Source organism: Drosophila kikkawai, chromosome 3R (genome assembly GCF_030179895.1).
Source record: "Drosophila kikkawai strain 14028-0561.14 chromosome 3R, DkikHiC1v2, whole genome shotgun sequence".
NCBI lineage: Eukaryota > Metazoa > Arthropoda > Insecta > Diptera > Drosophilidae > Drosophila > Drosophila kikkawai.
Window position 1 is genome coordinate 31,680,676 of NC_091731.1, and position 12,955 is coordinate 31,693,630.

Here is a 12,955-nt window from a genome sequence, read left to right on the forward strand (position 1 = left end):
AGATGGAATGCAAGGCGAAAAGTGTTTCCCAAGGAGCAGGCAATGCAACCGCAACTAGGCAAACACGAGCTCCCCGAATCGCCCACCCGAAAACCCCCTCTCAAAATACACACCACATTACGTATACGCAATGGAGTTTGCTCTACGCCACGTTACGTATACGCAACGTTGACGCCTGCGCGGATAAGTTGCGCCAAGTCAAAGAGTGTTCGCAGAGTGTGTAGAGAGTGTAGTCCCGGCCGGGTCATCGAATTTATCCGTCCGCACGCAGCGTCGGCCGCCGGATGCGAGCGGCTAATAACAAACTTCCGGAGAGGAAAAAAATTCTTTGTCATCGGAATTTGTCAAGCGCAGCAAATTGAGTTCGCGCGCTGCCTGCAACGGAATGGGATTTCAATTGGGAAATGTTGGTAAAGGAAACATTTTGGGCAGACCTATTTGTCTTGTCGAAGTTGCAGCTTAGGAAATTGGTAGTAATAATAGACCAAAAGCTTGTAGTTTTGGTAAATCAAATTGAGATTACAAGTTTTCTTAAAGCCTTTAGTTATATTTTAAATATAAGTAAAATGTCTACATAATATACAGACTCACAGTTTAAGGTATAACCTTTAATATTATTGGGCAAATATTATAAATAAATAAAATTCCTTCCATCAACTCTTTGTCAAGTTTATCGGCAATACTTATATAGTTCCTGGAAAGGTCCAAAGTACAGGTAAGCCTCTTCAAGCCAAAGTTAGAGTGGTCAGACCAACAACAAACAAATAAAATAAAATAATAGCAACAGCAAAAAAATGCTGGAAAATCGGGAAAAGGCAAAGGCAACCGGAGAGTACAAGTTGGGATTTTGATGCGGCTTTGATGCTGCTGCCTTCGAGTGAATTATGCAAAAGTTTCGCCTGCTCTTGCGTGAGAGGTAAGCCGCTTAGCGATTCGAGTTCAAAGGTAAGCCCCTCGGACCCCCACGTTAAATTGCCCTTTAAGTGCCTTCATTGGCAATTAATGCCGCCGGCATTTGCCTTCGCATTTCCCATTTGCCTTGGCACTAGACTAATTGCAGTCGGCGTTAACAACTAATCGCAATTGGCGTGAAAATGCCACATCAACTATGTATGCAAGCAGCCGCCACCCACCTGGATTTTCCACCCACTCGGATTTGAGCTTCGCCCCCATCAATCACATTTGAAATGTAACTGGCTGTGAAAAGCCTTGGCACAATTTTGGTACATGTCTTCGCCCCGAGTGTTTTGCCTGTTAACGTGTCGGCCCAAGGCCTGGCTTAGTTCTCGCCCCGGCTAATTGATGTCATTTTCCTGCCTGCCTGTGGTCGCTCTGTCTGTGCCCTTTCAAGTCTCGTCTAATAATACCCAAAGTTTGCAAATGCCCGCAGTATAAGTGTCCTTGCATTATCCGAGAGAGAGGATTGCACACTAAATGTCAAGACACACGCATACGTGAGTCGCTCGAAGCACATTATTTTATGGCCAAGAGAACATTTTTTAATGAATCAATAAAATCTTATTTTTATCAGGGGGAGTTAGCAGCAAGGTAGAGTACAGTTTGACATTTAGATAAATGGTAGTTATAAATAATATGAATATTAAATATTAATATAAATTTCGGAGTTCTCTCGAAATATAACAAGAGAAAGTATTTTGTACAGGAAATGCCCGTAGAAAACTAACTTCGGGATCTTTTTGCAGTCAAAAATTGATCATAACTAATTAAGAAAATCATCAAATTCAATTAAATATATAAGGCTAACACTTACAATATTCTTGCAATTAAATTAAATATTTTCCTTAACCCAATTTCTAAAATCCCCGCACTACAGATATCTTTACATTATCCTCATCAGAGTTGCCCATTAAATTCTGACCACAACAACCACTACCCATGTTTTCTACACAATTTTTTAAGCTAAAAAAGTGTGCCATAAACTTTTGCTTAACTCTGGCCACTCTAAGGAAGCACAGCCAAGGCGCAAAAGCCAAAGAATTATACAAAAAAAAAACTAAAAAATAAAGTTACGATGGGGTGGAAAATCAACAAAAACGAAAATGGTTCGTATTTCTCTACTACAAAAGCTTTTCCCCCAACGGGAGAGCTGAGGTAGAAGAGACTTTCTCACACAGAGAGAGAGAGAGAGAAACGTTAACCCACCCACCAACCTTAACCCGCCAAAGCCCCTCGGTATCTGTGCCAAGCAAATGCAAAATACGTTAAAGGTACGAAAAAAAAAAAGTAAGGAAAGTCTTTGGGGTGGAAAATGGGGGGTTTCTGTCGAAAACGTAACGAAAATCCACAGCAAAGCAAACAGAAAATTTGAGCAAACCAACAGGGCGGACAAGGATGGGTTAACGAGGGGGTGTTAAGGCGGTGTGAGGTGGTGGGACACACGCAAAGCCACGACCTATCCACACAACAATCGTGTGTGGTGGTGGGTGTATGTGCAGGTGCTGGACGCAGCCAAACACTTGGAGGAGGCGACTCGCAGGCAACCGAGTTTACATGTGAGTGGCATAAACCGCTTTTAGTGCAACATACACACTCAAACGCACACGCACACTTAGATATATAGCGGCACACAGATGATATAGCGGCATTCCACGGATGCTGCTGCTGCCTTCTGTAGAAAGGTTGTTGTGGGGTTAATTTCGTTTTGGCATTGCAATTTCTGCCACTGCCATGACTCGCTGCTCCGGTCTCCTTTTTTGCACTCGAAATAAAATTGATTAAAAATTATTTCCATTTCGAAGTACCAAACAATATCTGTGGCATCCCAGATATTTAATAATGAATAATATAAAATAGTACAGATTTTTCCTAAAAATAATAATAAAAAATAAGAAATTTGAATATATAAAATTCTCAAAATTTAAATTTAAAATATATACCCAAATTTTCTGCCACTGCACTCTCTTTGGCAACTGTGTTTGTTTGCCTTTGCTGTGGAGTGCCCTCAATACGAGCGAACATAGATTGCATAGAGACCTCCATTCCATCTCTCGCCAGCACGGGGCTGTTGATGTTTTCGTGGACCAAAAAAAATATATAAAAATATGTCATACGCAGCTCTACGTTTGCCACTTAAATGCCAACGGCAAAGCCCCAGCTCAGTTCGGTTAAATCCGGCTCAGCCGACGGGCAGCCCATTATCATTACCACAAGGCTGAGCTAATTCCCGCTCATCATTTTAATGGGCCGCCCTGCTGACGGAAATAATTAAAAATAAGTTAAGAGCGGCACAGAGGTAGGACCCCTGGGGCAAGGATCCTTGGCCGTAAGTCAACTGTCAAATATTCTACCGAAATATTCATTCGCAGAATGTTCAGATGGCTCTGCAAAATATAAACACGTTCGACAGGACACTGTTTCCCGATGGGAACAATGACAGGCAAATATTTTACGTGCACACGCAACAACACAAAAGTCTTCGATGAATATGGAGCATTTCAATATATCGACTGTCGACTATGGACTGTCTCCTGCCTCCTGTCTTGTGTCACTTGTGTAGTTGCGCAAGACTTTTGCAATTAGTTGCAAATGAAGGGCACGTAGTAGCTCAAGTCGAGCAGCTAGCTAGAGAAAACAAAAAATTTCAACGCACGTAAGCATCCCTAACAAGGTAAGCAAAAGCGAGAGACAGTCCTTGAGCCAGTTGTCATATAGTACATGGCTCACTGGGCCATAAGCAGGTGGAAACTTGTGCCGAGATAAGGAAATTTCCTCTGTTTGCATAGTCGGGAACCTAACTGCTGACTCAATTAGTTAATTAATTGATTGCAATAGTAACCAGGCAACATCACTTAAGGACTTGACAAAGTACTTGTCTTTCTGATTTTTTTCTGTAATTTTTTCTGAAATAATTTTGTAGAAGGTGAAGTATTATACATCATATTTAAACCTTGCCAATTTCCACGATCCTGTTTCCTTTAACCCCTGTCTTTGCCCTGTCAAAAGAGTATCATTTTGGCATTTGAACGTCTTATTATCAAATTAATCAGTGTGCTGGTGAACTAATTCCCCCCAAGGGCTTCAGGTTCTTCACTGCTTTGGCGCTTGGTCCTTTGCTCCTTGGTTCTATTGCCCTATCACGGCGCTTTCCAAGTCAATGCACCTAAAATTAAGCTTATTAAGCGCCAAGCAAAGTAAAACTTTTTGCGCTGCGTTGGCAGCAATTAAAAAAACCGCTACACCTGCTACGTTGCCAATTAATAGTTTTAGCTCGCTTTTATTTTATTATTCTCTTCTTTTTTTTTCAAAATCATTTGGCAACTAAAACAATAGAGGAGGGGGGACTCCAGGAAGTGCAGCAAGGCAGAAACGCTTTTTCTGGCGAGCAAATTGCAAAGAAAAAGAGGGGAAAAGAAAAACGATGGGAGTATCTAAAGGAAGGAAGATGGAGAAATGCTGTGCCAGTGTTTGTCTTGGCGAAAAGTTTCTGACTCTGCTTTGTATCTGTAAGAACGCGGATACTGAGAAAAAAATATCTACGAAAAATATAAAAAATAATATAACATATCGCATTAAAGTTTAAAATATGGAAATATTATCAAAAATCTCACAAAAAAGGCTATTTATATTTTTATAAAACAAAATATCGATTAAATGCACATATTTAGAAACTTTCAGCATCCAACACTATTTTCATCTTCATCTACATCTGCAGCTCCTGCTCCTAATTCTGCTCCCACTCCTGCTTCTCCTCCTCCTCCTGTTTCTACTTCTGCTCCAGCTGAGGCAATATCCTTATCTGCATTGAGCCTAGAATCCTGTGCCAGTCGTCGCTTCTAGTTTCTTAGTTTCCTGGCAGCGCCTTCTCCCCAATTGTTGTTGGCAGCTTCAAAGGTGGCCAGGCAACTGAAACTCAAACACAGCCGATGAAGAAAGACTCCAAGAAAGGAGAAAAAAGAATACTCATAGACTCCAGACTGCGGCTGCCTAAATGCCCGCCATTTATTTGTGAATGGCACTCGACAGACTCCAGGCCTAAAGAAGACAGGATAGGGGACTGGGCTGAGGATGCTTTATGCCATCATCTTGCGCCATTTCGGAGCACTAAACGTGCCGCTGCATGGCAAACAAGTTGGGGAAAACTTTCCGCACAGCCTCCAACGAATACATCAAGGGGGCCGATGGCCACAACCGCAAACTATTTTCATAAACTTTCATCCTTCAGGCAACTAATCATTTAAGCAACTGAAAGCAAGTACTCCATCAATTTATTTTTAGAGTTTTGTCATCTAAAACAACATTTTAAAGCTTAAAAAGCGGGTAATAGAAGAGTAAATCTCAGCAAGCCTATTTGAACCATTTTCTCACATTTTATCAGACCAACAAAACCCAAAATTCATTACAAGTTTAGCGATAGAAATAAATTCGGTTAGGTTCTGCGGCAATTATATTTATTTATCGTACTTTAATTCAAATTTAATATGACTTTATTGGGAGAAACCGCCTTTGTCAGTCAGACTTTCAATTAAATTTCAAATGCAGCCAATGTGCTGCCACTTTTCATCACTCATGCATTGTTGCACATAAATCAAAATAATTTACTGCCCGGACCGGCATGTGGAATTTATTGAAATTCCAGCAAAAAAAAAATATATAGAGATGCTGCAGATGCAGCAACTGCAACTGCAACTGCCACTGCCACTGCCATGGAAAATCGGATGGATGGATGCTGCACAAAACAATCCCATTGAATGGTTTCGATTTCGCAACCCCTCCAATTTGTAATTCAATATGCTGATTTCTGGCGCTCAGCCCCCGCCCCGCCCTGCCCCTCCTCGACCCGAGTGCAATTGCCTGTTTGGCTGCCAGTCAACACTCGTATGCCAATAGAAATGCCAACGCGTCTCACTTGACCAACTTTTTGCCAAGTGCCAGGAAAAGCGGAAAAGCGGAAGGGCAGAACAGCGCAGCTGGGCGAAGAAGCAAAGCAGCAGAGCAGCAGAGAAGCGGAAAAGCTGCTGCCTGCTGGCAAAGTATTGGCAGAAAAGTTTGACATTCTGCCCGGCAGCGTCTTATTTCAATTAAAAATTGTTTAACAAATCAATTTACAGAGCCTGGCGCAAAACTGATTAAAGCCAAGGCAGCTATTAAGGCCAAACAAGAAATGCAATTTAAATGCATTTTAAAAGATGCTTCGAACTCTGAATACCCTTACTGAAACTGAAAGATATAGGGTAAAAAGTAAGGTATGGGTAAAATTTTCCCTATAAATTTATACATTTCTTGGGGTTATTTTCAAATTATAAACTATTAAAGAATTATTATTTGTTTTGATAATAAGATGCCTCAAATACTGCTCAAAATAATTTTATAATTAATTAAATAAATATTTTGTGTGACTTATTTTGTTATTTTTCCTGCAGCTATAATGCCTCAAAGCACATCCCTTGAAATCCCTAGGATTCTCTGCTTTCAAAGGGAATCGAGCAGTGCAAATTGAATTCCTTGCCAACCCAGGTCCGCGGGACGATTAAGATGGCAGCTTCATCTTGGCTGGTTGTCGGTGCAGCGGGTAAATTAATTTATTTGTTAAACTTTCCGATGTCAGGGAGCCAAAGTCAAAGTTTGCTACGCGGCAAAAAGAAAAATAATCAACTATAACTAAAACAAACAGCCAGGAGTGTCAGAGAAGGAGGAGGAGGAGTACGAAACGGGTGGGTAGTGTGTGAACAGGGTGTGGCTGTGGTCTAAATGCGCCGGCAACCGCATCTCCAAGGACTTATCCGCAAGGACTTTATCACAAAGTTTCTCCAAGCGGCTGGCTGACTGGCAAAGTTCTTACAAGACGGCTAGAGATGGTGGCTCTTGCTAGGATTACACTTGGGAAAAAAATAGTTATTCTTGAAAGACATTATAATTATAGAAGCTATATGGCTTTTAGAGGCCTAGAGACCTGTGAGTCATAATATAATATGTATTTTTTATAAGACTAAATGATTGATTATCCACAGGATACACACATTGTCTAGGAACCATCCAAGAATCATCATCAGTAGAGATATAAAGTATAGAGATGTAAAGTCTCAATAATAACTTTTTGAAACACAATTAATTGATTATAAATCCTCATAGAATCCCAAGAATAAATACCTAAAATAAATCTCTTTTTGACTCTACATTCTTTTGCAGTGCTTTTTGGCATTAAACACAATCTAGAGGAGCACCTTGCTCAGTTAGGTGCCTAATGAAGGGGCAACCCCATAGAGGAATAGGTGCCTGCCAGGTGGGAGCAGTCGAGCAAATACTCTTATCCATTCCACTGGAGCCCTGGGTCCCAATCAAATTAAGTGCTGTCGGACAGCGGGATTAAACCCCTTTGTTCAGCCCAATTACTCGGCATTCAATCGGGAGTTCATTTCAAAAATTGCATTAAACTGTGCGGTAACTTTGATTAAAGTCCGATAGATGGTATGCCCCATGCCGCACGTGTGGCTTGTAATTGAATTTGTCGCCGGGTGTGTGTGTGTGTTGTGTGTGTATCGCTTGCATTAAAAAGTGGCGAAACATGTTTCGTATTTTGTATGTAAACACCTCCGTCCGCCCACTTCAATGGTGGGAGGCATGGCCCCAATGAAAATTTCACCAGAAAATCCCCATACCCATCCAGGCCATATACACATCGTGCGCGGCAACAGCGGCAGCATATAAATCAGATTTTGCAATTAAGCCTTCATTGAAATTCAGGCGTAAAATGTAAATTTATTATGGCAACCACGAAGGTGACGAGGGCCGAGACGGGGGCTGTTTTCCTCCAATTGACTGACAGATTGAGCCAGTTTTCCCGCACTTATGTCGGTAAAAAGAGAGCGAGCACTGTTCTTAAAAGATTGCTCAGTCACGGTTTAATTGGTCCGCCAAGGACGACCACAACAGATAATTGATGGAAAAGTTGAAACAATAAGATATACATTTGAAATCAAAGCTGGGAAAAGGTTCATAATGAGTAGAGGAAAAATAATTAATTTTATTGTATAATTTATTTAAAAAGAGTGCAATGAAGTTCTGATTATAGCCTATAAAATGAATTTCTTAATGAAATATGTAGTCTTTGTTTCATATTTAAATGTTGTATTCCCTTAACCATTATTTCATTTTATACTTCATCTTATTTCAATGTAATTATCCATTATTATTAATAGCTTCGATTAAACTACTTTAAAATGACCTTTAAGCCCTAATTATTCTGATAAACTTACAGTGACTTGTTTATTTTTAACTATGCTGAATCAAGCATATTATAATTAGCTTAACTACTATATTGGAGCATTAAGATCACAGCCCTATAATACTTCATTAATTAAATCCCTCGCAATTATGTATATGTGATAAAGGCTATCCTTAAAATGCCACAATGAAAAGGTTAAGTTATTCCTTAAAATATATTAATTACTTTTGGAGAAGTTTGAACTTAATAATTAGTATTAATTGTCCGTGAAACTTTGCTTTTTAGACTAATTTTATGCCTCCGTTTTAGTCATATTTTCCCTTTTTAAAAATCCCTTTAAATAATCATTGTTTTTCTTACCTTTCTACGTCCACAACAAAGCATTCTTCGCACACGCGAATTTCCAGTAGCTGCTTTCAATCGAGTAAACTTCTTCTTCCACTGCATTTATTAGTGGGGATCCGATTGGGGAATATCCTGCGTCCTTTCCTCGTTCCTCCTCTCTCGCCTTTGGGTGGGGTTCGTCGTTCAAAAGGCAACTATTCTATTAATTGCCGTCTGTTTTCATGGGACACGTATAGCTCGAGTTGCTTGCTGCGATGGCATTTGGTCAATGCTGAACACGTTCCGTTATTTGGTTCCTTACAAAAATGCGATATAAAAATGCAAGTTCGATTTATTCGTTGCTCGTTGTGTGTTGTGAGTAGAGTTCCTGCAATAAAACATAGGGAAAGCGGAGAGAATAATGAGTTAAAAAACGAACGACCAAGTATTTACTGTCACTTGATTGTCAACAAGCTTGCACACACTCAGAGACAAACACACACGCTCTATTCACTTGACACACCCAAGAACAGTGTGTCGAAATTATATTGATTTTTAAATTTATTCTCCTATGAATTTTTAATTTTAAAAGAGAGTTCTTCCTAAAACTTTCTACAAAAAAAATATTAGCGAACCCTTTTAAATTTATTTTCTAGATAAAAACTCATCGATTGTTCCACTGTGCATGCCTATGTGTATGCGTAGGAGTGTGTTGAGTGTATCTGAGCATGTTTAACTTAATGAAGCTTTACACTTCGCGAGCCTGGAGCCACGAGCCCGACATGTGTCATATGCATTTGCTTGACAAGGCATTCGAGCACTTGGACAGTTTTAGCCCCTCCCCCCTCAACTCAGAACTCCCATTCCCCAAACCCTCCTTACACCCCTCCTACCATATGCATATATCGAGTAACTGTCTGCGTCTGATTTTATAGCGCTGATAATGCAATGTTTGCCCTGCTCCTTAGCTTTTGTCCGTCCATTGGCAAATAAAATGTGGTTCGCTTAGCATACACACACACACACACACACACACACAGTGGTTGGTAGGCTGATGGAAATGAAAATAGAGGACAGAGTGAGAGAAACAGAGAACGGGGAGTACAGCAGGACATTCCTCGGTCTCCTCGTACGATATTGGGTCGCCCTTAAAAAAATGCTATACATTCGGATTTAAAAGAAAACGTGAAAGAAAAAATCATCTTTTTAATTATAAATTAAAGTTAAAGAACAGATTAAGCATAATGGATTAAAAACACTTAAAGTATCACAAAAATATTCGACGTTAATGTTCTAAAAATAAATTTAAAGCACATGTTTCTTAACAAAAGCTACATGACTTCCCATTAATAGTTAGCAGCTTATAAAAAAAAAAGGTCGCAGTTTGCATATAAGACTTAGTATATATATAATTCCTCGTTCTTTACAGCCTTGGCAACTTGACAAAATAAGCACACTCACATAACATACAATATAACTATCTATTTATGGTAATGAAGTAGCCAAGCAGACAGCCTGACTGGCTGGCTTGCTGGCCTTAAGGCCTTTGGGGCTAATTGTGTTGGCCTGGTTTTACTTGGCTATAAGAAAATTATCGTCTAAGCTGAGAAAATTATCGTCTACGACGTTAAACGGCTCAGCGCTTAATTTGCAAGGTAATGGAAAATGCATTTAACCGATAAAAATATATATTCACTTCATTTAACAATAAGCTAACTCTTTTAGTTCCATTTCTTTGGAGAGAATGACTGTGGCGTCGAGGCATCGTTGATATTATTTTTAATTAAAAAGCATTTTGTGCGGCTAGCTGCTCTTGTTTCTGTGACTCTACAATAGAAACGGGAATAAAAACAAAAAGAATGTCGCAAAAGAGATGCGGAATTGTTTAGATAAACCCCAATGCTCTCTGGCACAGCCCCCCCAACAATATGAATAAACGAACACATATGTACATACATCTATTTTCATTGCTGTGGGGAAGGGGAATGACTCGTGTGCCCTTTGGATTTAAAGTTATTAACGCTACCAGTCCCTCAGATGGGAAACTTTTCAGACACGAGACCTTTTTCAATATGCATAAAACAATGAAAGAGAAAATGGCCACTTGGAGAAATGGAAACTTTGACTTTGACTTTGAAGATAATTTTTTAAATAATTTTCTTAAATAAAATTATTAGGTTATAATAAATAAAAATTATTTGACTTACTTCTACTATCGTAATTCAAAACCTTTATAGGGAACTTACTCCCTAGAAATGAGTAATTTTTAAGTTCAAATTTGAACTTTAAGAATTTTAAATACACTTCCCTGTAAATCCCTTCAAGTAACTCCGAACCTCAATACCAATATTACATCGTCATCATTGGCAGTAATGATCATTGTCATCACCATTAGAGGCACGTAGAACCTAAACTAAGCCAGTGGAAGCTTTGCCTGGCACTTTGCCCACAACTCCAGCTGAGATTTTGTTGCCATAAAACACTTTTGTCGGGCCTGCATACAGATATATATACTTGACTTCCACTAAAGATTCCCACAGAGCCCCCTACTCCCTTCCGTAATTGCAATGAAAAAAGTTACAATCGTGCACAGGACATTCAGATGTACAAAGAAGAATGTCGAGCCATGTCCTCATGCATATGTAAGGGGGTCCAGCTGCGTCAGTGACAACTGATTTCCTTCTTGGGATTCCCTTCTTGCAACTCAGTGCTAGTTTTAGAGATGCCAACGACCCATTTATGAGAGAAAAGTTGTAGAAAAATATAACAAATATGATTTAATTTAAGATTTAAATTCATTAAAGTTAAGAAATTCAGTTGGTTTATTTACTGTAACTAGATCTTGCCAGTTACCTCTTCTACTTATGTATCTTTAAACTAAAATAAAACGATATGAAGAAATTTTCTTAAATAAATATAAAAATGTATAAATTTTCAGGCTTCAAAATATCTTAAGAAACTTACAGAACCCTCCGAATTGTTTAAGTTCTCGGATAAATTTGACTTAACTTTATGGTCTTTTAAGTTTTTTATGTAAATTTCTACGATTGCTTGAAGAAATCTAAGCTCTCTCATTGGTTGCAATTTTAAATTGAAGCTCTAAAACATTCACCAAACTAAAAATATAGCCTCGATAAAAGTTTCCCAGCTGACATCACTGTCTGGGACAGCCCAGAATGAAACAGAAAAATGTTCTATTCATAATTTCCTTTGCAGTGAGTGCAATGCATTTGTACGGAAAAGTAGGGAGTAGACAGTTGGCAGTTGTTGGATGTTGAGCCGAAGGAGTTGCTGGTTGCAGTTAGAACATGCAGATACAAGATACTTTGTGTCACAGCAACAGCACAGCGACAAAGTATAGCAATCAGCCAAGAGAGAGAAATACTGGCCCGGGTGTTGATGAAACAGCAACACCAACAGCCAGAAGCAGCAGCAGCAACAACGTTTACATCGAGGACAACTTTTGCCGCCAGTCGCCGGGAATGTTGTCTAGGCACGCATAAAATTTATTATAATGACATCATAAATTCAGCCGGCAATGATTCTTCCCATGTACATAATTCAGAGAGGAGAGTGTGCTTACATACATACATAAATGAGTGACAAAGCCTTGGAACGCCCTCGGTTCAAGCGGCAAAAATTGCAAATCATTTATCAAATAATAAAAAACAGACAGGAAAAACATAGCAAAAGAAGAAGAAATGGCAAAGCTCAGCTAAAATGTTGAAGGATCTTACCTGCAGGGTCTGAAGTTTCACATGAAGAAAAGCCATTCATAATAATGGGGGCTGGTAATAGCACTAAGCTAAAAATACTATAGAAAATGAGCTGTTTAGCGTCATTTAACCAAAGAAAGAAAACAATAAAAAGTATTTGTCTATTTAAATAATTAAATTAAATATTAATTAACTTTTTAAACACACTTTATACAACTAAAAAGCCTCAAACTATTTAAATTTACTCTGTATTTTCCTTTCATATAGTTTGTTTTATTATTTTATAATTTCTGCATGTCTTTACTACCTATTTAAACAATTGTATAGATTTTTGTCAAAGTGTAATGGCACCCCATTTTGGCGATGCAACAATATTGACAGCGATCCACCGTGGAGGGCACGTCGGATATATCGATTGCTCTTTTTTGGCTCAATCCTAACCCCATCGCATTATTTCGTATTGTTATTGCTGCGTTCAAGTTTATCCGTACAACCCGCTTCTGGCCCGATCCCTTGTCCACACATTAACTGGCATGTAGCACCCGTTGAAGAAATAACCACGAAAACAGAGACCCACCACCACTGGCTAATGTCGCAGGGGGCTGGCACTGGCACACCCGCACCCACAGCCGCCACTCCCAACACCAACGACAACCCCCTCAAAGCCATTTGGATTCATGCGAATGCACATAGACTCACTCGCATGCACACCGAGGAAAAAAGTGTAACAATT

At 39.3% G+C, this 12,955-nt stretch overlaps 1 protein-coding gene across 12 annotated transcripts in view; it reads right to left on the bottom strand.

Moving 5' to 3' along the window:
* Positions 1 to 12,955, bottom strand: part of RhoGAP100F (Rho GTPase activating protein at 100F) — a 44,330-nt gene that overhangs the window by 27,789 nt on the left and 3,586 nt on the right. For 10 of the 12 annotated variants that reach the window (XR_011445443.1, XR_001770814.2, XR_011445442.1 and 7 more), the window contains exon 2: positions 8,543 to 8,894. Coding sequence is in view for 5 of the 12 variants with exons in the window: in XM_070287510.1 (XP_070143611.1) it covers positions 8,543 to 8,629 (87 nt within the window). In the remaining 7 variants the exon portion in view is untranslated. Of the gene's footprint in view, positions 1 to 8,542; positions 8,911 to 12,955 lie in introns of those variants that run through there. The other 2 variants (XM_070287505.1, XM_070287506.1) reach the window with 2 other exon arrangements.